This window comes from Motacilla alba, chromosome 19 (assembly GCF_015832195.1).
Source record: "Motacilla alba alba isolate MOTALB_02 chromosome 19, Motacilla_alba_V1.0_pri, whole genome shotgun sequence".
Lineage (NCBI taxonomy): Eukaryota > Metazoa > Chordata > Aves > Passeriformes > Motacillidae > Motacilla > Motacilla alba.
In genome coordinates, this window is record NC_052034.1 from 8,222,192 (window position 1) to 8,248,204 (window position 26,013).

Here is a 26,013-nt window from a genome sequence, read left to right on the forward strand (position 1 = left end):
TGAAATTCAAGGCAGTTCCAGTGCTGCACATGACTTCCCTGGACAAAATACCAGTGATTTTGCTTTTGTCTGTTTAAGATAATGACGATGACTATGTGCCCCGTGAGAGGAGACAGAGGAGCCCCAAGTCAGCTAACGACGCGGCCAATGGTGGGAGAAGCAGAGGAATAAATTTCAATTTTGGTAAGATGAAAATTCAAGATGATTTTGTTTCCCTGCTTTGTTTTATGAAAAGGTTTTGGGTAATTTTGTGTTACAGGAGTGAGGCATTTTAGTGCAAGGCTTCATTTAAGAGCCCTGGTCTCTGTTTGGATGGATTACAGCAGGATAATCGTCATCATAGGCTGCCTCTGTTGTTCTTTGTTATTTGATGTGACAATGTAATTGGACACACAGGTTTGGATTTGGATAAATTTCTTTTTTGCAGCTGTATTTTCTTTCAGAAATAGTATTTTGGGGGGTATTTTGCAAAACCAGGACTTGGAGAAATGCTGGACTAAAATAGAGAAGGGCAGATACCTCCTGATCCATGTAGTTGTACAGATATCCACCAAAACAACTCCGTGCACTTTCTGTAAGCTTTCTCAAGCTTTTCAGCACTCAAATCTAGGTAACTGTCAACAGCACCTATGAACTGCCTTACCCCTGGAGGCAGCAAGAGTCGATGACTGAGCCATCAAAGAGAGAAATCATTTTTGGAAGTTACTTTAACCATGTTTTTGTTGTGGTTTTTTACCTTCATTTAATATACATCTTTTGGAAGTAATCTTTAACATTTTCTTCTGTACTTTTCTTTTTTTTAATGTAGCCATGCATTTTAAGGTGTAGTCTGTACTGTACTCAGGAGACACCTGTTTGCAAGTAAAAGTACACACTTCGTATTTCATTTAGTGGTAACACAGATTTGACAAGATTCTCTGTTTTGTTTGTGGTCTGACATGTCCTCCTCTTTTCTTTGCAGACAAGTGGAATACGCGAATTACAGACTTGAGAAGGGAAGTTGAGGTGCTGTTTGAGAAAAAATATGGTATGTGTTGCACACCTTTCCAAGCCATTGCCTGTAGTCCTTTGTCACAGCAAGTGACAGACTGCTCTTTGGCATGCATCTTGTTCTTGGCTCAGGAGCACACCAGAACTGACAGCCCCAAAGGGCTAAATACTGTTAGAAGACATAAAATTGAGAAAAGTAGCTTTTTTGATGGAACAGAGTAATTTCAAAATGGGATATCTGTGTTTGGCACCAAAGTGGGAAGCTTGATTTTATTTTTCAGTTGTGCTCAGTCTCATGAAGCTCCTGCGTGCTCATGTATCTTGGCAACCCACATTTGAGAGAGCTGTCCTTTTCTCTGCAATTTCACTGAGTCTTAAGGTGAAAGAGTCTTTAGAGTGGCACTGCCACTCAATGATTGTTCCTTTTTAATTACAATTGTTTTACAGTGAAGCAAAAATTATATATCCTGATGGCTCTTGAAAAGAAAAAGCAGCAGATTCGTTAGACTTTGGAATTTGTCTCCAAATGCTGCACTTAGATCTGTTTTGTGTCCACATATCACAAACTACAACAGCATCAGTAAAGACTGAAAAATAAATGCTACTGTGCCTCTGCCACAAAAAGTGGAAGTGCTTTCAGAATAGACCTTGTGATTTGGATTTACTACATGTTTGGGATGTGACTATCATCTCACATTTAAACAGCCCACTGAAAGCAGCTTGCACCAAGGTAATACAGTTCAGAATCTGATTCACTGTGTTTTAATTGTTCTGGAAAGGAGCATCATTCTTAGTGAATTGCTTTAATTTTGATTTTGATGTTTGCATATAGCAAAGTTGGTTGAAAGAAATTAAGTTGGATTAAGACAATTTAAGAGGTAGACACTATGGAATGAGTTGTCTTCCATGATGGTATTAACCAAACCCTTTCCAGCAATACTACACTTACTAGTAGGTGTAAGTGAAAAAAATAACAGTCTAATTACAAGCAAAACAGCAACGGGCAAAAAGTGAGAGTAAATATTCATTAAATACAAAATTGCTAAATGCCTGGGGGTCCATGGCAACAAGGGGAAATCTGGAATGATGGGCTATGCCCCTTCCCAAGTTGCTAGTTACTTGCTTTTCATTTGTTTCAAAGATTTCATTGGGAGGGCCATGCTTTTTTCAGCAGAATTAGAAGTGTGTTTTTTATTTCGTTAGTGGTTCTTTGGATTTCTAAAATACATGGAAACTTCAGGAATTCACTTAAAAGAAGGGATGTGTGCCCCTACTCCGAGGCATTCATGATTTGTAAGCCAGGACTAGTAACACATGATAACAGAGCTAGAAACTGAACATGAACTGAAGCATGCTTGGTTTATTATTAAGCCTAGATAACTTCATCTTTCAAAATGCTCTAATAAGCAAAGCTAAAATAGTGAGAATCTTCACTTTGACAGGTGTGGTCACTGTTATTAAATGTTTGCATCAAAGGAAAAAAGGATGATCTGCATATGTATGCAGGGCTGTAGCTTGTTTACTGGGAATCAAAGTGATTTTGCTATTAACCAAAGTCCCTCACAGCATGAATACTTGAATGTTTCAATGTGCTATGGGGTATTGCCTGTATGCTAATTATAACGTTCATCAGAGTGATATCAAACAGGTAATTGAGTAGAGCTACAAGCTAGTCTAATGTTTTTATTCTTTTTCATTAAAGCTGAAGCTTTAAAAGTAGAGGGTCCCGTTTCTGTCCCATACACAACCTTCCACTCCCATCCAGAAGATCTGTGTGTGGAAGGGCTGCCCGATGGGATTCCCTTCAGGCGTCCAGCCACGTACGGCATTCCCCGGCTGGAGAGGATCCTTCTGGCAAAGGAGCGGATCCGCTTTGTCATTAAAAAGTAAGGAGTTGTTCATTTTTGTCTCTACATTACTCATTGTTTTCCGCCTCTGCCACTTTGCTTCATTTTTCTTCACGGAATTCCAAACTGGTTTCTACTGGCCTGTTAATTTACAGCACTAAGGAGTAGTTTTTAGTTGATGTCCACTTTGATATATTCAGATTATCAGGCCAGTGGACCACTGAGAGTGGCAAGACATCTGGACAGATGTCTTCAATCTTATGGACTTCTTGTCAGGAGCAGATCTCTTTGTACTGATCTTTTTGTTCAGATCTCTGCAGCTGCAATACATGTTGGAAGCCATTGACTGGAATATTTGCTCCTATTTGAGGATCCTGGACTACTTTCAGCTTATGCTTTTTTTAAAATTTGCTGGAATGTTGTATCAAGGTGTCTGTGTCAGGAGGTAGATCAGGTAGTGTACACAAAGGAGAGCTCAGAGACTGATTGAAGTTTAAAGGAAGCTTTAGTGAGTAACAGCTGATGTTTTCTTGTGTCCAGTGGTGTAGGGCCTAATCCAGGAGTTTTTGAACTGGACAGGAATCTGCTGATTGCAATGGTCAGGCTCAGAATTGGGGGTAGTGGCAGCCCATGCCTCTGTGTGTGCTGCCTTTCCCACGGGTGCTACTTGCTTACATTTGAGAGGAACATGGTCAGTTTCTAATGCTTGCAGGTAACTAGAAAAGGAAGAAGTGTAGATCTACCTTGTGTCTCATTTAAAATCAGATATCATACATAGATCTAATTATTTATGCAATGCTGACACTCGCTTTTGTCAAATATGTCTTAGTTGTTAACAGAAATTAATTTTTGGTGCTCATTGATTTTTAAATGTGTAACCAGAGTAGCTAAAAATCTAGTTTTGCTCTGTGAGAAACATCAAAATGTTTAATTTTTTGTTTGTTCAACTGTGGATAAAATGGGATATATTTAGGAAACAGAAATGTCTGCTTTGAAGTTTACTCTTTTAGGGATTAAGTTTTTAATTTCTATCTTTGTTTCTGATTAAGTGTATCTCACAACTCAGAGGTAAGTTTAATGGAACCTGTATGTCACCATGAAATGGGTAGATGCCCATAGTCATCAGATATGGGTATTGGGCATGAAAAATGCTTTGTCAGTAGGGTTCCAGCCAGCTCTTACGATACTTCAGCGTTAGTTGGAATTTAGTGCTGGGGATCATGATGTCCCCTGGGAGGTTTTTCGGGTTGATCCTTCAGTAAGTGGTAGCTGGAGGCTAGTTTCTCCAGTGTCTGTCACTGTTGAAAGTGTCTGTCACTGTTGAAGCATGTATCTTAAATATTTCAGGCCTGAACTTCTGAATTCAACAGATGCTCCAGTGGTCAATACAGTTTCAACAGGTAGGTTTTCAAATGTGTGAGTTGTACAAGAACATGTGATATTCCTATTTGTCCTATATACTCGTAGTCTTCTGTTGTAAAAAGTATATCAAAGACTGTATTAAAGTGAATATTAAGGATCTAAATTAAGCAGGTATACCATAAGGATGTCTATTTAATGTGTATGTAGGAATTAAACTTTTCCTGAAGTTAACTTAGTGTATTGAGTCTTAATAACCTACTGTACCTTCAAGCACAAAATTTGACTACAAAAATAGTAGGTAGGCTAGTAACTGAGCCCTAGCCTTAACTGGACTGTTAGTGACTTTTAAAATAATCCTTTTTTTGTGTTGTTTTATTAATTTTTAGTACAGTTGTACGGATTATGGAGGCAAAGCAAGTAGATTGCTCAACTCATAAACCCCCTGTAGCTAAGAAAACTAGTGGTAACCAATTTCTATGGCACAGGGTTCTGAACAGTTGCTTATATGGCTTGTCATCACCAGCTGTCACATGATAGAGATACGTGTGACCTCTGCATCCTCTCTAATATGAGACGAGAGCATCCCTGGGAGCTGTCAATAACATCTCAGAGAACACAGGAGATGGGAGCTGTCTGAGCCTCCTTTCCTGCAGTTTTCTTCCTGTTTGGATTCCCTCTTTCCCAGTGATCTCCTCTGCTGCTCCCTGTGTCCACTGCCATCTCAGGAGCACCAGCCCCTGCTCTCTCAGCTCCTTGTGGCTCCATGTCCACTTCCTGCTCTGTCCACAGGCCCTGAGAGCTTGTGTCCCTGGCAGGAGAGGGATGGGATGAGTATGAAACCTGTATTTTGACTGGCTGAGGAAAAGATTTTCATTTGCATTCCTGTGGGAAGCAGGCTGGTCAGGAAGGTTTTGTGGAATGGCCTCAGTCCTGAACTCTGAGAAGACTGGCTGCAAGACAGACCAGGTGGATCTCAGGAAGTGTTAGCTGGTGCCTATGCTGGTAGCCCAGTCTGGTGCAAGTGTGGAACACAAGCTGTTGCTTTTGCATTCTGACTAAACCTATGGTGTGTAAGCAGGCCAATGTCTTCTTTGAGACTGGGAAGCTTCCCTTGTTGTTCACAAAGACATATTCAGGAGCAAAAGTGATTTGTTTTATATGTGCTTTGATCCCTTAAAAGCAAGTTTTCATCCCATACGCATGCTTAATTCTGCACTGAATATCAATAAATTCTTCAGAAAATGAAACCATTGAAAAAACTATTTCCATCTCCAGGTGGAATCTGCAGTTTGGAGGTGGATGATGAAAGTATTGCAGTTCTTCAGGCCAATACATTATGTGTATTTTGTGGCGAGAGTGGTGTCGCTGGTTCAGTGGGGTTTTGTCAGTTTTAATATTCTGTCATGATTTTATGATCATTTCTTCTAGTTCCACATTGAATCCATACTTCTTACATACAGCATTTATGTGTTACCTGTAAATGCAGGATGATTATGCATTGTATAAACTGAACAACTGAAAATATAACCAACATAATTAAGGAATGTTGGTTTTGTTCTATGTCAGTCTCAAATACAGTGAAAGAGGACTGGCATTCCAGAGTCACCAAACTGAGAAAGATGGTAGATCAACTTTTCTGTAAAATGTATGGTAAGTACAGTATTATTATATTCTTTTCTGAATGGCTTTGTATTTCTTGAAGGTTGCTTTCCTTCCTTCCTTTGGGTGTCTGAGTGAATGGGACCTTTGTTTTGATTTTTTTTTCAAGTATTTAAAATTCTGGAAGTTGAGTGAAAAAGAATGTTTTAGTTTACTGCTTATACAAGGTAAATTCATAGTTTAGAAAGATTTTTAAGTCTTACATATACAGCTCTTCTGATTGCTCTTGGTTCCTTCCTGTTTGGATTTTTTCCTTTGGTGGTGAAACAGCCATTTACTTATATCCACTGCAATGTCATCACAATTAGTACTATAACATTTTTCTGAGAACTTTTATGGTCTGTCCAATATGAAAAAAGTCAACTTTGTAAGACCTAGAATAATTTTTTTCATGATACTCTATAATAGATTAGCAACTTTGGATAAAACAAATGTATTATGCCCCAGTAAGCAGTCCAGTCTGGTATTGAGACTGCTCAACAGCAACATTGTACAATATGGCAAAATTTTTACATTTTTTACATGTTGAGACTTGGGTTTTGTTGGATTTAGGTTCCATATTTTAAGAGCACAGTTGCAACAGCCTGAGGAATTGGTATCAGCTAGCTTTTAATAAAGGTTGTTTGGCCAATCTGTCCAGTTACTGGATGTATTTTGTTCCAACAGCCAAGGCTCTGGGGAGCAATGACCCCAGAGCTGTTCCATACAAGAAATTTGAAGCTCATCCGACTGACCTCTATGTTGAAGGGCTGCCAGAGAACGTTCCCTTCAGGAGTCCCTCCTGGTATGGAATCCCTTGCCTTGAACAAATAATTCAAGTGGGCCACAGAATAAAATTTGTGATCAAAAGGTAAGTCTAAACATGGAGGGTTTTTTAAGAAAGAGTCCAAACAAACACCCTGTGTGTAATCAAGCACTTGGTTTCATTAAGTCGTGAAGCATTTGCTCTCTAGTTACCAAATAGGCAAATTGAATATTCTGCATCATAAAATGGGCATTTGCAATCCAGACAAATGTTTCAGAATATGTTTTTTGTGTATCTGTTAGCATGTTGACAAGTGTGAAAAACATAATGGAAAAATTCAAACTCTTCAATTCAATGTCATAATAGGTAGTGGTTTTTTAATTTATGGCAAGAATAAGCAGATTATTTGTGTCCTGGTTGCAGGCCAGAGCTGCTAACTCACGCTTCAAATGAAGGTACTCAGCACAGGTCAAACCCTCAAGGTAAGAGAGGTGCTGTCTCCAAGTGGGAGTAGAAGGGTTTGATGGGGAAATGCATCTAGATCAATGCAGCATTTTTCAAGAAGGAGCCCATGTGTGGTGAATGTGCTGGCATATTCTCCATGAGGGTTGGAAGGAATGAACTGATCACTGTGAATGTGGGTGGCTTCCTGGATTGTGAAATCCTGATGCAGTCCCAGCTGCCTTTGAGTAACTAGCCTGGGTCACCTTCAGAGCCCCAGAGAACTGGAGTTATTGTCCTGGCCTGAATCAAAGGTCTGAAGTCCCTTGGGATTTCACAGGTGACCCTGAGGTCTTTCAGGTCTCTGTTGGTAAGGAATTGTAGGGACTTTGTGAAAGCATGATGTGCCTTTAACAGGGAGAACCACTAAAATAGTTTCTTCCTGCATCTGAAGGCTCTGAAGAACAAGTTGTTCTGCTAGGGTCAGTGTTTGAAATTCCTAACTACATTTAAACAGATTTTTCATTATGTAGAGGAAATTACGTGTATCATTTAAGCTGCTGTTAATAATCATTACTCATTGTGTCCCTGTCTAATCAGATATAATTGTGTTGTTAGTTTCAATGTTCTTATGTTGAAAGAAGTATGTTCAAATGTACCTCTGTATCTAGAGCTGGGTGATTCTCTGACACCTGTTTCTGCTTTTCAGCGAGAGAAGACTGGAATTCCAAGATCACAAAGCTAAGAAAGCAAGTAGAAGATATATTTAGTGTGAAGTTTGGTAAGTTAAGTGCTAAATGAACTGTTCTGTAATGCTGCTGCATTTTAAAACTCCTCCTGTTTAAATGTTACAGTATTTACTTAAGCATCAGAAGTGTACTAGGATAGGTACTGAAATCTTGACTCCTCTTACTTATGTTTTACTTACTCTTTCCTGTAACTGACATAAATGTTTTTATAACAGCATCCTAGGCTATTATTTTTCCAGTTGTGTGAGGAGATCATTCCACAAAAGCTTTTGGATGAAAAGAAGTTCTCAAAATAAAACATTAGGCACTGTAGGCCAATATTAGATGTTATCTGTAACAAGATGGGCCAAGTTCCCATTTGCAGTTACTCCAAAGAAAATAATAGGGAATCTGTTCAAATGCATTTAAATATTTCTTTTTTTTTTTTTTTTTTTTTTTTTTTTTTTTTTTTTTTTTTGCAGGGGACTTGTTAGCTTTGAGTAACAGAGCTTCTGTAAGACAAGATTCTTAAAATCACTTGAGATAAAACTCCACCCATTGAAGTTTGTAATGTATGATTTAATCTTTATTTTCAGCCGAAGCTCTGGGGCTTTCAGACGTTTCAGACTCAGTGAAAGTTCCCTACTCTGTGTTTGAATCAAACCCTGACTCCCTGGTGGTGGAAGGTTTGCCAGAAGGAGTTCCCTTCCGGAGCCCCACGTGGTTTGGAATTCCGCGCCTCGAAAGAATCATCCGTGGGAGTTCCAAAATCAGATTTGTTATTAAGAAGTAAGCTTGTGATCCAGTTTTTTTTACCTCTGATTTTGAAGTTACTTGACTTCATTCCCAGCAACTCTAGGCTTTAAATGCTACGTAAACTCTGCCTCCATGAAACACACAGAATATTTTGCATGTATGTTTTATCTCAACAAGGACATACGTTCCTCATTAAATTTCTGGAGATGTATGAATTGTGTGTTTCCTCCCTCACTGAGGGAGGAAAATAGTCTTGTACCTGGAAGCTTTGTTCCTTCCTTTTTTTTTTCTTTTTCTGTATTTTTCTTTGCTTGAAGTAAACCCAGAAGAAAATTGCAGAATAGAAAATACAGCTTTATGTTGTGTATTTTTTTTTGTGATTGCAGTAGATGGAGAGTCATCCATGCTTCTAACAGAATTTCCTTGTAGAGAGCTGATGTTATGTGGATTGGAACTCAACTCAATTCCAAGAAATTGGTAGCTTTTTGCTGTATGACTTGTCTTGCAATTGATTGGATTTGTTCTGTTCACCTTCTAGGCCTGAGCTTATCATTTCCCATTTGCCTCTAAGACTGGCTAGTAGACTAAAGAAAAAAGGTAAGCAATTAAATATTATTTGCTGCCATCCACTTGTAAATACTTCCTTTCTGCTTCCCTAGCAGACTGAGAGATCTGTGTGCTTGAAAAATACAGGTGTTGTAAATAAATGGTATTTTTTAAGATGATCTAGCACAGTAGGTTCTAAATCAGCTATTATTTGAGAAAGACACTCAAACCATAAATGTATCTGCTTTTCTACTTGACTGTTCTAGTACAGAAAATGGAATTTACTCCATTTTGACAACTTTTATTTCACTTTTAATGGCTTCAACCATTTCAAACTGAGAGCTGTGAACTGCCGTAAATAATAATGGTGTTCTATAAGAAAAGAATAAAAGAATCTTTTGTCTGTAGAAAATTCAGATGTTAGTAATTTTTTTGGGTTTTAGATAATAAAAAGTACCAAAACTCTCCGTCACACTTAGAGAAAACAAAATCTTTTGTTCTGAATTAATGGAAAATCTAGATTTGTCTTTTTCAAGAGCACTAAACCTACTTCTTAAGATTGTGAGCATCACTGTATTGTTCAGGTTTTACTGTGCAGACTCTACTTAGTTCAGTTTGTTAGAATTTTTAGAATACAGCTGTTCCTTTGTTAGTTTTGCAAAATTTGTGCTTTCCACCTTGTGTTCTTTTGGCTTCCAGGAATTAATCCAAGGAATTCCAGAAGGTCACGAAGTTCTTCAGAAAATTCAAGTGTCCCGGAGATTGAAGTTACTATTGAAGACAGTATGGAAGAAATAAATATTCTTCTGATGTTCTTTTATTACATTCTTCTATATTTTCTGTTCTTCTAAGCTTTCGTAGCCCATAAGTAACATACACCTCATGTAGCAAACTCTTGAGGGCTCCAGATACATTTCAGTATAAAACTCTTTTATTTTTAGTTTCTGAAACAAAGGGGATACTGTGTAGATGATGCTTAGGTAAAATGTTGCAGTTTGACAGCTTGCTTGGCCTGTTACTCCAAGCAGAGATGTGGGAACTGCTCTAGTCCTGAGCAGAGAGATCACAGGTGTGGTCAGTAGCATTAAATGCTTAAATACAACTCTAGAACTTCCTAAAGGGTTGTTTTTTTTTAAATTCTGCTCTTGATTCAGAATTGAAGACTTCTCTAGCAGTCAAGTTTGATGCACTGTTCTTTTTGTATGATCTCTAGTTTCTGCTCTCTGCCTTATATATGTAATGTCTCTTCATAGGTCCTAAAAAAGACCAAACTGCAAATGCACAAACTAATTCTCATACCAATGGCTCCAGTACAAATTTGAAGCAACAAGGAAAAGGGTTTTGTTTTGGTAAGTGTTGGGGGAATTAGCACACATGCATTCCTTTAATGCTGGTGTGGAACACCTGGATTACATATAAGATATTTTGAGTTCATATTCTGATGTACAGTTAGTGAATGCCTGAAGTCCTCCCTTTTGTGCACATTCAGTTCTTCATTATGTGTGGTAATCTGCAGTAGAGAAATCCTGGATGATATGTGGAGTATGCTGCACAAATGCAGCCCAGATCCATTAGATATTATTGATTCAGGTGCTGAGTCAGTTTTAGATTTTTGCTGCTCTGTTACTGCACAGTGCTGCAGACCCTTGAAGGACTTTTCTGGTGCAAAGTACCACCAAGTGCATAAACCCAGCTGAAATGTGCATAAATTTCATAAGCCCTCCACAAATTTGAAATATTGACATCCCTGTGCAGAGATACCTAGGTGGGATGTAGGGACCAGGAAGGATTTGAACTAACATTAGTAAGCCATGACCTGTCAGAGCTGATGATTGCCATGATTGACCTCTCCAGTTCTGGAAAATCATTATAGGAAAAGCTGGATAGGACTGAAAGCCATGTAGTTGTATTCATGAATGTAGCCAGAGCTTTTTTGGAGGCCCAGACCTGTTAGTGCAGTGCTCTGGAACAGAAATCTCAGTATTGAATTTGCAATCCAGAAAAATTCTTAATGGTCAAATAAGATGAGTGACTGCATTCAAAGTAACTGTAAGTAGTTCTATGTCTCAGTAAACCTTTTTTCCAGCATACTTACGGTCTATTTGCTTATATTTGTGTCGGAATTTGCTGTTATTTGCTTTATCTTTTTTGTCCCCTATGCTTTCTTTTAGCTGTATGGTCAAAAAACCTATAAGAAAGGAATTATTTACTCCTACCAAGCCTGTTGAGAATGAATGAGATACTGATTTGGAATGAGATACTGATTTGGCAGAGTTGTGTACAGTTTTCTGGGACTTCCCTGTTGCTTGTTAGACCTAGTTTTGGGTTGGTTTTTTTTTTTAATCTGCAACTTTTTTAAACTTTAGACTGAGGTTTTAGTTTTGTAGACCAGCCATGGCCCGCTTAGTGCAGCCACAAGTAAACTGGTTTAGAAATTGCTCTGATGGCTGTCAGAAATGAAATGCTTAGATTAAATGGACATTCAGTCTCACCACCAAAGTAGAAACTGTGCTAGAGATTAAAGTCCTCAGGAGAGAGACATGTGTTTCAGGGTCATTGAACACTTGAGGAACTTTCTGCCTCTGTTTTGGGTGCTGATTCAGATGAGTAAATTTCCTGCTATCTGATAGTAAATTTGGATCACTCTTGGATTAATTTTGCTTTTAATCACCTTTGCTTTATTTAGTTACAGTATCTTTCAAAGCTTCAGGAAAATAAGGATTGATATGGATATAGTTTTGCAGAATGAAAGCCATTTTGCACATTTTTACTGCCATAGTAAATTGGTTATCAAGCATAATAATTTAATAAGAATTTGTTAAAATGTTATTCAAAGACTGATTCGTTGTGTGAGTGTTGTCCTAATTCTTCCAATTTCTTCCTGGCAGAGCGGTGGAATGCCAAAATCTTGGACTTAAAGCAGCAAGTTGAAAATCTTTTTAATGAAAAATGTGGTATGTTTATTCATTCTTTATCACTGAGATGCCTTTCTTATGAACATGCAGTTAGATAAATGTATGAGAGGTGTTCATATGTTTATTCCAGAGGTCCTGCAATCCTTGTGTACCTTACAGTTTCCCATCTGAGTTCATTCTCAAGTGCTTTCAATCCAGTGTCACATTTCCACTTGTTATTTTACTTGGGTTTGAAAACGGTGAAGTTGTAGTTGGATTACAATTTTTTAAATGAGCCACAGAGTGATTTCACATACTGGCACATCATTTTGAGCTTTCATCACTCTGCTTATTAATGGGACTTGTATGACTCTGCATGACTCAAAATGGGTTATGGCTGGTATCTGGAGAAACGTGCTCCATTATATTCCAACACTTAGTGTAGGCTGTTTGGAAATTAGTGACTTTTGGAAGTAATGGCTTCTCATCACTCTTCTGAGTGTGGATTTTTGAACAAGAGCACTTATTTCACCTGTCCTTGGTGCTGTTCTCTGGAAGAGAAAGAGGCAGAATGAGTTGCCTTCAACAAAGTGTGTCTTGGTTTGAAAGACAGCTCTGTGCTTAGGAAGGCAGGAGAGGAGCCTCTCTTGAAATGGAAACTGTAAACGCCCTCCCTCTGAATTATTCTAACTTTGAAATTAAGGGGCTCTCAGGCAAAGGTATGGGAGTAGGAATAACAGTTCTTTATTAGGAAAAATGAAAATAAAAATGCAGTAATACAAAACAACCCTGACAGAGTCAGAGCAGACCCTGACCCCCTGTGGGTCAGGGGGGTGGCAGCAGTGCCATTCCATGGTGGCTCAGCCCTCCTGCAGTGCCAGCTGTGCTTCTGCTGGAGCAGGGATCCTGCACAAGGGGGGAGTTTTCCTCTGCAGCTCCAGAGCTGCTGGAGATGGGCCTGGGCTTCCTCTGGCAATGCAGGGCAGCAGAAAGCTGCTCCTCTGGCAATGCAGGGGGCAAAGGCTGCTGTGCTGTTCCAGGCTCAGATTGGATCCAGGCAGGAATGCTTGGCTCCTGCCCTGGGCAGAGCATCTCCCCATGGGATGATGGAATTTGATCAGCCCTGCAGGGACACTCAGTGGCCATGGACAGCAGAGATCTCCTGGAGGGAGGATTGGCTGTGGGAGAGAGAAAGAAAAAACTGCCCCATGAACAGCAGAGAACTGCCCCAGCTCTGACAGATGGAGACAGAATGCTCACCCCCAGCCACATCTTGCATTTGCAACCCAAGACAAAAGTGCCATACAGATAGGATAGTCCTGCATGCAGACCAAGCCAGTGGCATGAGCTGGATGCAAATTACTAATTTTCAGCAAATTACAGTGAGATTTACTGCAACAGAATGAGTTAAGTTTGAAACTGTTAATTTTCTCCCCGCATACTCTTAGCTGTCACCAAAAAAGGCAAAGCCTGCTGGTTCTACATAATTGAGTATGTATGTGCCAACTACTCTATTCCATTTATAGCAGAGATATTCTATTTCTATACACATCAGCCTCCTAACTGTACCTTATTTGCTCTTGCATTTCAGGGGAAGCACTGGGATGCAGAGGGCCAGTGAAGGTGCCATATGCACTCTTTGATTCCTACCCAGAGGATTTCCACGTGGAAGGACTGCCTGAGGGGGTGCCCTTCCGCCAGCCTACAACTTTTGGGATTCCCAGACTAGAGAAGATCCTGAGAAATAAACCCAAAATAAAATTTATTATTAAAAAGTAAGGCTCCCATATGTCTTTATTCATCTGTTCTATGAGAATTGAAATGTAGACCGAAAAATGAAATTGTGTTGCCAAGTTGCTAAACTACTCTATAAAATACACACTGGAATACTTCTATTGAGGAAATGATCAGAAAGCTCTTGTGCCAGTGGAACAAGATACAATAATCTCTTTGTTCTGAAAGACTCTTAGACTTTGTTGTGAGAGGAAGAGCAAGTCCATATTTCTTAATCCATCTCAATTATCAACATCACTGGTTTAGTTCCTACTGCAAGGAGCATTTATGGGCTACTCATAAAGCTTGCTGCTCGTGTATTGGGAGCTGATGAGTGGAGATGATTTTAATGAGAGCTGTAAGAATTTTCTTTCTTTTGCCTAGAACGGGTTTAGATATTCCTAAATATCTAAACTGTTTCTGCCAGTGCAGAAACAGTGGCAAGAGAAGTTACAAGGACAGATAGTGATAGAACAAGGGAGAATGGCTTTAAACTGACAGAGAGCAAGGTAAAATTAGATGTTTGAAGAAATTTTCACTGGGAGGGTGTTGCCCAGAGAAGCTGTGGCTGCCCCATCCCTGGAAGTGTTCAAGGCCAGGCTGGATGGGGTTTTGAGCAACCTGATGTAGTAGAAGGTGTCCCTGCTCATGGCAGGAGCAAGGTTTTAGGTTCCTTCCAACCCAAACCAGTCTAAGATTCTGTGATTCTGGGAATTTATGGAGCCTCTCAGTGATTGCATTTTTGACTATCTGTTTGGCTGAGAGGATATCACTTAGTTACCATTTTTAGAAAATGGGATTTTCTTTAATGTTGATGTTACAATTTTGTTATTGTATGTAAAATGTTGAATCTGTTTGCAGGCCTGAGATGCTTGAGGCAGCTATCAAAGAAAGTTCTGATAAGAGCCCCCAAGGTGAGTTTTGCAAATGCTTAACTTTCCAAATAACAGTTTATTTCAAGGGTTAAATATTAATTATGAGAGCAGCATGATGTTAATAAATTCCTGAAAGATTTATTCTACACTGCAGTTGCTTGGTTTGTTTGCTTGTTTGTTTGTTTTTAAGATGGGATAAGCACTTAATAATTACAGTGTAAATATAGCTCTAACAAGGAAGTATTAATTTTTTTAAGTTGTTCACAAATAATTGTGCCTCTAATGTATTCTTTACTACATTCTGTGAAAATGTAGCCAGTAATGTAGGATTCACAGGAGTTATTCAGGTCTAGAGATAATTTATTTGCTCCTAGTATGTAGATCATTTAAATGACACAGGCACCAGAGACAGTAGTGCAGATAGCCAGTAGAAAATTGTGTCAGGTAGGTAGGTTATGGAATAAATGCTCCCATTTTGAAATTGAAACTAGGTCCTCTTTGAAAACTTTGCCAATATTTGTTGTTTTGCAATATTTTCTTTATAGATGAGACTGAAGATTTTGAGCTCTCTGTAAATGTTTTCTAAATTAATCCTCTTAGGAAAAAATAATTCCTCCAGTAAAGCCAATACAGCAAGGACCACAAAAACCACAGTGAAAACAGCTGAAGGTGTTGAAGACCTAAACATTGTTAAAGTAACCATAAAAGGTGTGTATACTGGCTGGTTTCACATCATAATACCTGTGCTTATATTCCTCATGATATCTGCTTAGTTTGATATTTTCCTACAGTCAAGCTGGTTTGCTCAAATACTAGTACAGTCAAGAAAGAACATAAGTTACCTTTTGGTTTGGCTGAGATGTTAAATATTATCTAACACTCATTAATATCTCATCAGTGACATCTCTAGAATATTCTTAGTCCAACCACCTGTTAAGAAGTATCCACATTTTTATGATGCAATAAATTAAATATTGGCTTGCAGTTCTTGGTAACTTCCAGATGAATTGAATGACCATGCAGGCTGCACTGTGTTGTCTTAACACCAATTACTGCTTTTTTTGTTGCATGCTGTGGCCACCTACTGAATGATCACTTTGCTTTTACCTTTACATACCATTCTATGTTCCATAAGAAAGCAAAATACAATTTTTTGGTTTAAACTACTTTACAAAATCATCTCTAGACATTTCTAGATTCATCCCTGGAAGTTCAGGGCCAGGTTGAGTGGGGCTTGGAGCAACCTGGTCTAGTGCAAGGTGTCCCTGGCCATGGCAGGGGTTTGGAGCTGGATGATTTTTAAGGTCCCTTCTAAACCAAACCATTCTAGGATTCTGTAAATTCTTAGCAACCATCTATTTGTGTGTATTTCTACAATTCAGTGTTACTACTTAAATGAGGAACAAAGACAATCCCTGTTTAGGAGCTCTTGGGTATACCTGCTTTGAGTAAACTTGCAGGGATAAACAAGCTTCAGGGGGGGAAATTTGTGCTTAATTCTCATGCTGTTCTAACAATTTCTTCCAGATGATGAAAATGAGCGACTGCCAAAAGCAGAAAATGCCAGACAATTGAGAGAGCAAGTAAATGATCTTTTTAGCCAGAAATTTGGTAATTGCTTCTTACTGCCCATTTTTATATAGGTGTGAGTGCAATTTATGTTGTTCATACTGCAGTTACTGAATGAATATTCACTCACAGTGAATTATGTATATGGTCATTAAAATGAACAAATTTGAGAATTGTATATGAATGTTGTGCTTTGACTCCAAAAAGAATCTTCTGTAAGTGATGTAGACAGTTTGGTGTTTTCAACAAAGTCCTAGGAGTCTGGACTGCTTCATGGTTCCCCTTCCCTTTTCCTTTTTTCTGTGTCAACATGGATGAAGTATTTATTGTGCTGGCAGTCTGTGGTTCTTCTCAGGGCTTCCTAATCCCAACCTCTTAATACTTGGGATTAGAGTAATTTTAAAAATGCAGTTTAACCCTTTTGCTGGGTATAGTTTTGTTTGGTTTTTTTTACTTTGCACTGTACAGTAGCAATGACCTGGGTTTCCTTATCTGAAACTCCTTCACTTGTGCTGCATTGGATTGCTTTTCATAGCATTGCAGGAAATGCTTTGTTTTCCTTCATGTAGCCATCTCCTTTAATATCCTGTTCTAAATTGTTCCTTAAGAGCAGAGTCTGTGTTCTTCATATGCTGAACTGTCAGAGTTGGAGCTGTGACTAGTGCTCTCATAGAAATGTTCATGAGTGTGATCCAGAACCTCATTTCTAACACTGTAATTGTTTCATTGTAAAGTGAATTTTCATAGTTTCAGATCTGATAGAAAGCATGGTTTGAATTTTGTTTCTGAATCATCTGAGCACTTTTTCTTCAGTGTAATCAGAAATATACTGTAGGTTTGAAAATAAACACGACCTCTCTCACTTAGGTGAAGCCACTGGTATGAATTTTCCTGTGAAAGTTCCATACAGAAAAATCACTAACAACCCTGGCTGTGTGTTGGTGGATGGAATGCCTCCAGGTGTGGCATTTAAAGCACCCAGTTATCTGGAACTCAGCTCAATGAGGAAGATTTTGGATTCAGCAGAGTTTATCAAGTTCACTGTCATTAGGTATGTAGTTGCCATTAATTAGATCGTGGGTACTGCCCCCTAGCTGGAATAAATGGGAGAGAATAGAAGTTGTAGTGCATCTTTAAATAGATGTTGGCTGGTTTTGGATAACAATATATCAGGATATCAGGTCAAATGAAGCCCAGATGTTCCTAGCATGAATGAAGGAGGACGTGTCCAGTTTGGTATGACAAAAAGCATATTACCAGTACTGCATATTACAGCAAGCTATCTTTTGAGTTCAAATCTAATCACAATATGCTAAAAAGTCCTATAGTTTTCTGGGCCTTGCTCTCCCAGGCATAATATCAAGTTTTGAAACAAGTCCAGAGCTCATTGGCTACTGTGCAATATTTTAAAATACAATATTGTCCAAATATAGTATAAAGGAATTTTATTTGTATGTCTATATCTCCAGAGACATACACACACATATCCAATGTTAATTTGTATGCATTGAAGCAGAACAGATCAAACTTTGGAATCATTCTAAGAAGGAGTTGAAAATAAAAATTTATCAGTTTCTGTAACTTCTCAAATCACAGATGACTTCACAGGAGTTTAAAAGCTTCAGTTTATCCTTAGAGAGAGAAATTTCTTAGATTTTACTAAGGAATCTGAATTCTCAACCCTTAATCATGACATATTCTAACCAAAAGGACTTTGATGTGTTTTTGAATTGAGCCCTGAAGAAGAGGTGACCCCTTGCTAAGTAGCAGTGACCAAGGGAAGGGTTTAGCTCTTCCATACATGTTACATTTCAAAATGCTTGTTTTGAAGAACCAAAGTCCCCAAGAGCTACTATTCCTTCTGTTTTACTTGCTTTTCTTTTCATGTTTTAGCATGACCTCTGTTATAGCAGGTATGGGGAGGTTACATTGGGAGGAGACACCATGCAGTGCATTTTAGAATCAGTAATTATTTTTTTTTTCCAGACCGTTTCCAGGACTTGTGATTAACAATCGTAAGTATTTATGAGACACTGATGACAAATGTATTTTTGTAACCTACCAAGTTTCATTTTCTACATTTTGTCTTAGTGGCAGAGGCCCCAAGTTGTTAAGGTCTCTGTATAATTTTGCATGTGTGTTTCTCATTAAGATTTCCTGACTAAACATGGATCTACATTGAGGGCAGGGGGATAAATTTACATTTAAACAGCATAAGATTAGCATTGACTTGATATGAAAATGCAAAACTCTGATTTTGTATTTTTCAGCTGCAGAGTCCCAAAGAAATTTAGGATCCTGACTGAGCAACACACTTAGATGAGAGTTGCTATGTTGAAGGTTTAAATCCATCACAGTAGGAATTAGTAAGCAAGAGTTTTCCAGCAGCTGCACAACTGGTTCCAGTGAAAAATTCTTCATTCTGCTGAAACTATAACTTTTTAGAGAGGCAGACTGTAGATAGCTGAAGTGCTATGGCCAATTTGGCCCTCACAATGAAATTGTTTGGGGTAGTGGGAGGGAAAGGTATAGTAATTTGGTTGCTAAAATAATTGTGACCTGGTTGTTAGATGTAATTTAGGAGAAAAACCAAACCACAAAGACTGTTACTACAGTGTCCCTTGTGTTGTGTTCTTTATGAGCCAATGTCAGATTAGAAATTCAGAGACCAAATAACCTGTCACAAACTGGCCTTACCCAGCTGGAGCCTTAGAGCCAGTGTTTGTTCAGATACATTCAGCCACCAGGGTATTCCAGCTCACAAGCTGAGCCATGCACTGCAAGCAGGAGATGTCCTCCAGAGGATATTGTAACCAGTGACTCCCACTGACCTGCTCACAGAGCTAGGTGCATTTCTGAGGTGGCAGAGAGGTCTCTTTGCAAGGGGGAGCCTTCCAGGCAAGTAAATGTGTGATAGTATTTCCAGGGAATTCAGTTAGAAATGAAAGAATCCACTGAGCTGTTGTCAGTTCAGTGTAGTTGTCAATGTGTGTTGGGACTGGGGGAGCAGATTGGCCTTGGGCCACATGAGTTTTGGGCATTAATTATCTGTGTCCACTGATTACAATCAAAATTATATTATACTGATGGACACCAAGGTGAACAAATGCAAGGCTCTGAGCCAACTGCTTGTAAGTATGATGTTTTATTCTTCATCTAAAAAACATGTGGGAACTTAAGAGGAAAGTTTTGGTGCTTGCAGGCAAGATAGGGAATGTTTTTCCTGTAACAGAAAGAATTGAACTGCATCTCAGTCACAGTGTTGGTAACCTGTTCATGTGAGAAGTTTCAGGATTTGCAGATTTGAAGGTTTTTCTTGTGTTGCATGTGAACCATTTTCATTGTGAAGTAAAACAATGATCGTGTTTAATCTTAGAGCTGCTAGAAGAAGCTGAAGCAGAAGCACCAGCAGCAGCCACTACCACAGCAGTACTACCAGGTGATGCAGAGTGTGACACGTGTCCTTGCAGGAGGGTGGGGAATGGAGTTCTGCATCTTGGCAGATATCCTTAGCAGTCATGTCCTAGGTATAAGGTGCTCATGATGAGCCATTTCATTGTGAGAAGTGAATAGCTGTTAACTTCAATAACTGCTAAACTTTAAATAACTTTAATAGCTGTTAAACATTAGTGGAAAGTGCCTCTCCTTTCTTCAAGCTGTGTCATTGGTATGTTCCTTGATTTGATTTTTGCAGATGATGAGTGAGCTGGAAAGAAGGATTAATGGGGGCAATGTGTAAAGGCAATTCAGCATCCATTTATTAATGTCTGCTTAACTCAGTGTGCATGTCTGCATGTACAGCCAAGTGAAGTTTGCCTGCATAGCTGGCAGTGGGGTCTGGGTGGAGTTTCTGCCTGCTGCCAAGCTCTGGAACCCCTGCTAGACTGCACCTGGGACTGCACACACATCACCTGTCTTAGTCTGAACAGAGAACTTAGCTTTGGGCTGTGAAATAACTAAAGGAAATGTGGTTGGGCAACTTCACTTTGATGCAATACAGCTTTTACATGTTCATATACCATTGAAAAATGTGTATGCTAAGTTGGTGTAGTGTGGGGAAAACTTCTGCAATTGAATGAATCGTTAGACAAAGAAGCTGGGAAACTAAGAGAAAACATCTGATAAAGATTTTAAGAGCAAGGGACACTTGTATGGTGAAAATTATTAATAAAGGAAACTGCTGCTTCCTCTGTTTCCATGTGGAGGTGTGGGAGGGAGGAGATCAGCTGCTGGAGGTTTGTGAGCTTGCTGTAGTCTGTTGGTCCTTAACATCTGCAGTGTTAAAAAGGTTAAATGGTTTCCCCAGAACACGTTCATCTACAATCCCTGCAGAGACAGTAGCAAACTCAGCACGGAATTGAAGCATACTTCTTGTCCTCTTTATGCCCCTTCCCACTCTGCCCCAAAGTACACATACCTGCCATCAAAGACAATGCTTAGGAGAAGTGGGGAAGCTTTCTTTAAGCTGTTCCAAATTTGGTGTGTTCTGTGCAAATGCACATTATGTTGTTCTGGGTCTTGGTGATATGTCTGCCCCAGTGAACCATTCTCAGAAGAGAAAGTGTTACATAGTTGAATGTAATAAATGTTTGGGGATATTTTATATTTTGTTGCAGACTATAGAAAGCTACACAAATTCATCTCAGTCAAAGAGCTATGAGTCTGATTGTTTAAGAAAAATGAAGTGCTTTTTTGAGGGAAAACTTGATTTCCCTAATCTGATTCATCTTGTTGAAACTATATTCATATTCATTTGACTGTGTTTTTTGTTTCATTTAAGAGCCAGCTGAACCAAGCCAAATAGAAGTATCTCTGGAAGGTAAGTGTTTGTCTTCAGTTATTATCAACAAATATTTTTAAGTAATGCTGAACAAAGTTGCATCTGTTTTTACAGTCAGGTCAATCAAAACCAAGGAAAGGTCTTTTACTGGTTCCTGGCACATTTCTTCATTTATAGTAATGATAATAGTAATCATGCTGCATCATGTGAAAAATACTTAGCAGCAAAAATCACTATTCCAATAATTTTACAAAAGAGTTCTATGAATTCTTTGTAGCTGGTGGGTCATGCCTACACATAGGCTCTGAGTGACTTCATATCCTGAGTGATGCACCCAGTTGTTCAGAGCAGAAATTTGCACAAGTGATGCAAGTGAGTGATTGCCATCATCAGGAGCTCTGATGCCATATTGCCTGGGGTACACTGTTCTGCAGGCAAGGCAGTGGAGTATTGTTGTTCTTCTAGCACTTGAACTCTGGAAAACATCCAGCTTTCCTATTGTCCAAGAATATACCTGAACTGTATCCTTGTCAGATACAATCACAGTATCATTTAGTTTGGAAAAGCTTTCTAAAAGCATCAAGTCAAAATGTTGCCCCAATACTGCCAAGCTCACCTAAAACCATCCAAGTGCCACATCTGCACAGCTTTTAAATGCCTCCAACCTCAGTGACTCCACCACTGCCCTGGGCAGCCTCTACCAGGCCTTGACAACCCTTTTGGTGAAGAAGTGTTTTCTAGTCCATAGATAGATGCAAGGGAGCTGTAGGTTTGGTATCCCCCATGTGTTTTTGCATGTGGTCTTGGTGAATTAGAAATACTGGATTGACCTGAGGGTTGGGATGTTGTTGTCTGCTGTGTGCTCTGCTCCTGTAAATGCTGCCTTTGCCACACCCCAGCCTGTCAGCAGGGCCCTGGGTGGCCACAGCTGTCTCTGCCATGGTTCCAGGGTGATCCAAGGAGCTCTGGTAGTTTGCTGGGGTGCTGCTTTTGTGTCAGGTGGTCCCAGGAAGGGTTTGCTGATGTGTCTATGGCAGCCAACAGCCCTGGGATGGCAGCTGCTGTGCATCAGCACTTTTCATCTTGAGACTCTCAACTTTAGCTCATTCCCTAATCCTGCTTACATTGCCCCAAAAGAGAAAGCAGCAAATCTCTATGCTCCTGTTCTTCTGCTGCCTTTTCCATGGAAATTCCCTTTCCAGTCTCCATTGCTTCGCTCCCCCTGTCATGTCATTGAACTCTGAGCCAAGCCAAGCAAACATTCTCAAGCAGAATGAGTGTTACAGGCTGAGTTACAGGTTCACTCCAAGGGTTTGAAGTCAGTCTTGGAGTACGGACTGACCCTGTTGCCATCAAGACAGAAAGAAGGCAAACATTGGAGTCACAGCAGAGCTGAGCTGCAGATTTTAAGCTCACGGTTTTGAAGGCTGGAACACCAGATATCTTTATCATGCCAAAACTATGGGATTGCTGAAGCTAGATGGTGCAGGAGAAAGACACTTGTTCCTGAATACTGTCATGTGGAAGAAAATCAGCTGTGGGCCTTCAGTGTGATGGTTTGGAAGAGACAGAAAAGCGTAGTTATGAATTTGTCATCCAAAACTGGCTTCAGACACTGTAACTACAGAAATGTTTTTGTGAAAAGGCATACAGTGGCAAAAATCACTTCAGAACTAGGCTGGAAGGTATAAAATGATCATGTGGTGAAACAGCTTGGCTTTGTAGTGATGAATTACTGTCACCCCAAACCTTCCAAACAACTTCAGGGAAAAACCAATTTCCTTCCTACATCATATTCTCTGTAAAAAGAACAGCATCAGGCTCTGGGTCATATGGACAGTGCTACACAGACACAAGATTCCTTTGATTTACCTCCAAGCGTCCCTGCAATGAATAAAACTGTATCAAAAGGTGATGACTGCTGTAGCCAGCATGATTTTTAAAAAAAACATATCATAATGCCTTCCTGTGTGATGCTGCACTTTGAAAACTAGCTAGGGTTAAAATTTGTTTTGGAGAGACTGAAATAGAATAATGCAGAAATCTGTATCTGGTTGAGAGAGAAGCAGTCCAACTAACGCCAATTTTATTCCATTCATTAAGAACTAGAGTGCTCTAAGATCCTAAGCTGCTTTACATTGCAGTGGAAATGGTAATTTTGACAGAATCAGATTGCTGTGAATATGCTTTTATTTATTATTATTATTATTAGTTTAAAAAGATAATGAATGCTTTTCATGTTTTTATAAATTTTTACTTAAATAAAACAGTAACAAAATTGGTGGGGAAGTTCCACTTTTTTATTCACTACTAATTTTTAACAGATAGCACAGAAACAGAAGAAAAGTTTCAGATAAAGCAAGATCCAGACCTGATGTCATAGACCTCATCAATACTGGTAAAAGAATTTAGTGTTTCTTGATGTCAACACCTGTCAAGGAATAATATTTTTATATTTTTGGCTGGGGAAAGGAGAGATGAAGTGTGATACTGAATGTCAGAAGGTGCCGGTACTTTAGTTGTGAATTATTTTGTTCTCACATATAAGATGTCAGATGTTTTGCACTTTCTTATCCAAATACAATATGAAGCACACTGCGTTCAAATTTGTGAGGAAGTCCTGGAAAAATATGGCCTCAAATGTGTGATGGTAATCATGAATCTCAGAAGCAGAGCTACTGAAAGCTGAGGGAATTACCGTCTGTGAAAAGCTCTGACATGGTTGTGTGAAAAAGCATTATTATTCTTGGTGATGCACATACATTTCCACATTGTGTTTGAGCAGGAAAGCTCTTCATTATGGTTGTAGTATTGTCTGAGCTTGGGACACTCAGTAAAGCTATTAACTGTGATGACAAACCAACCTCCTTTAAAAGTTTTCTTTCTTTTCTTTTCATGAATGAAACTTTTATGAAAAGCCTAGTTTAATTTACAATGCCCAAATGTCCAAATCTTTCTCTTACTCTATTTTTAACATCACTTGTTCCTAAAAATTTTGGTTTTGTGGTGGTGGAGAACAATGTTAGCAATGCTGTCACATCACCAAATCTAAAACGCTGATCCACATGGTTTGGAGTCTCTGTGCTTCATACAAAGAAAATGGTAGTACTTCTTCCCATTTCAGTTTTTTGCTAATGCTGAACCCAATATCTTCCTCGTTATGCAGCATTTGATACTTCAGCAATTTGATTTGACTGGTGTAAAGTTAAATGAAGCTTTGGCTAGGGGAGCCTGGAGCCTGTGGGTTTCATTCCTGGCACCATCTGAGGTTTTGGAGCCAAGGGACAGCCTTGGCCCTCCACTGGTACAGCCTGAACACAGCCCAGGACAATGAAATGATGTGGTGAAAGCTGCAGGAACTGACAAACCAGCATCCCAGCTGTCTGTGCCCTGAGCACTACAGGCACAGCAATGGTGCTCTGATTTAATCAGTGAAGTCTGAGTTTGTCATAAAACTGAATGTGGCAGGATAAAATATACTAAAGGAATAACTTTGATTCGTCATAGGATGCCCTGCAGCCAGTGAGATATAGAAAAAACATCTCATTTGTCAATTAAAGGTCACAAAAATGTTGTCTGAGCAATGGCTGCACAATTTGATGCTGCAGTAGCTCAGAGTTTTGGATGCTTTAGCCCATCCACTGAATTTATACCAAAATAATTATTGGTTCTAAATTCTGACAAGAGACCACTAGAGCACACATTTAATCTCATGTTTATTGAGAGCAATATTCAGCTTCTGCATGCTTGCTAAATCTGGGCCTAAAGAACTGGAAAATAGAATACAGACTGCTCATAGTTGTAATGAGGCACAAGGCTTCCATGACACTAACTTAATCTTTTCATTTCTCTTACCTAGTCAGAAGCTGCCTGTTCTGAGAAGAGCCTGCTCGGCCTGTCTAGAGCTGTGTAATATAACTGTATAAGAGAAGTATCTTCTATACAAACCCTTTTGTACTATTATATAGAAATGTCTACTTTTTCAGCAGTTCTGTGAATTGACCTAATAATGACTGTAGATTTGGATTGTATGAGTTTACTTTGGAAAATATTTTAAGGACTAAATTTGATGCAGCAATGCTGGGGAGATGGCAGGGATTAAAATCAACAGGGACATAGCTCAGGCTGTCTACATTTTCCAATAAAGCTGAATTTCACTGTACCTGAATGCATCCTAGCTTTTGTAATGAAGAATTCCTGTAAAGAGTTCAGTTTGTTTACTTTGGAGAAAAAAACCCTCTATGTTAATTTTCAGCTATTACTTTAATGTCTCATTGGAAAACAGTATCTGTATATTTGAGTTAATTTTTCCTATTATATCTATCACAATTCATATGTTTTTCCTAAATAAAAGACGAAATGATCCACTTGATGGTTAGTGTGCATTAATGAGGTAGACTGTGAAATGGTCAATATTCTAGTGTGTGGATTAGGAACCAACTGAAATGAAACCCCATCATAGTTTGTTCTGTTAATTCAAAGTAGTAAGGACGTGTTATATCACACAGTTCATATATGGTGGGCTCATACAGTTCATATATGCTGGGCTTGGTCTTACAGTCCTACCACAGGCAATGGTTGTGTGGACTTGTGTGAGGGCTTTTCTGCTGAAGGCTGGGGGGGATGCTCTTTTGTTCCTCTAGAGCTAGGTATGGAAACATGCTACAACCTGCTCTAAGTCCTATTATGTCAAAACTCAGAATATTCTGTGAGTACAACAATTAAATTAAGTCCCCTGTGGTCCTGGTTATGTGCCACAACATGTAAAACCATGTATTTTTTTTTTTCAAATTCCACAAACTTTAGGAGAGGTACAGTTCTGGCTATATGATGATCTCTAAAAATGCAGATTATTTGCAAAGGTTTCTCTTTTACTGGCATGAATTCGAGATGATTGCATTATGCACAAATGGTAAGTGATGTTCCCTGATGAAGACATAAAGACCTTTCTGATGTTTTTCAAGTCTGTCCATGCAGTTATATCTTTTACAGCAAATCAAGTCCTAGCAGTAATTCTGTAGGCAGGTAGAACATGCTGCAGCATGGTT

General features: G+C 39.0%; 1 protein-coding gene across 11 annotated transcripts in view; it reads left to right on the plus strand.

Moving 5' to 3' along the window:
* Positions 1 to 25,337, plus strand: part of GTF2I (general transcription factor IIi) — an 81,898-nt gene extending 56,561 nt beyond the window's left edge. For 8 of the 11 annotated variants that reach the window (XM_038157784.1, XM_038157779.1, XM_038157780.1 and 5 more), the window contains 23 exons: positions 79 to 183; positions 962 to 1,027; positions 2,693 to 2,876; positions 4,185 to 4,237; positions 5,766 to 5,849; positions 6,525 to 6,708; positions 7,027 to 7,085; positions 7,754 to 7,825; positions 8,369 to 8,561; positions 9,067 to 9,125; positions 9,774 to 9,857; positions 10,328 to 10,423; positions 11,963 to 12,028; positions 13,560 to 13,743; positions 14,603 to 14,655; positions 15,217 to 15,324; positions 16,144 to 16,227; positions 17,053 to 17,236; positions 18,172 to 18,200; positions 19,562 to 19,624; positions 20,966 to 21,004; positions 23,290 to 23,363; positions 24,825 to 25,337. In XM_038157784.1, coding sequence (XP_038013712.1) covers positions 79 to 183; positions 962 to 1,027; positions 2,693 to 2,876; positions 4,185 to 4,237; positions 5,766 to 5,849; positions 6,525 to 6,708; positions 7,027 to 7,085; positions 7,754 to 7,825; positions 8,369 to 8,561; positions 9,067 to 9,125; positions 9,774 to 9,857; positions 10,328 to 10,423; positions 11,963 to 12,028; positions 13,560 to 13,743; positions 14,603 to 14,655; positions 15,217 to 15,324; positions 16,144 to 16,227; positions 17,053 to 17,236; positions 18,172 to 18,200; positions 19,562 to 19,624; positions 20,966 to 21,004; positions 23,290 to 23,348 — 2,108 coding nt within the window. In that variant the 3' untranslated portion in view covers positions 23,349 to 23,363; positions 24,825 to 25,337. Of the gene's footprint in view, positions 1 to 78; positions 184 to 961; positions 1,028 to 2,692; positions 2,877 to 4,184; positions 4,238 to 5,765; positions 5,850 to 6,524; positions 6,709 to 7,026; positions 7,086 to 7,753; positions 7,826 to 8,368; positions 8,562 to 9,066; positions 9,126 to 9,773; positions 9,858 to 10,327; positions 10,424 to 11,962; positions 12,029 to 13,559; positions 13,744 to 14,602; positions 14,656 to 15,161; positions 15,325 to 16,143; positions 16,228 to 17,052; positions 17,237 to 18,171; positions 18,201 to 19,561; positions 19,625 to 19,879; positions 21,005 to 23,289; positions 23,364 to 24,824 lie in introns of those variants that run through there. The other 3 variants (XR_005259411.1, XM_038157782.1, XM_038157785.1) reach the window with 3 other exon arrangements.
* The last annotated feature ends 676 nt before the right edge of the window (positions 25,338 to 26,013 follow it).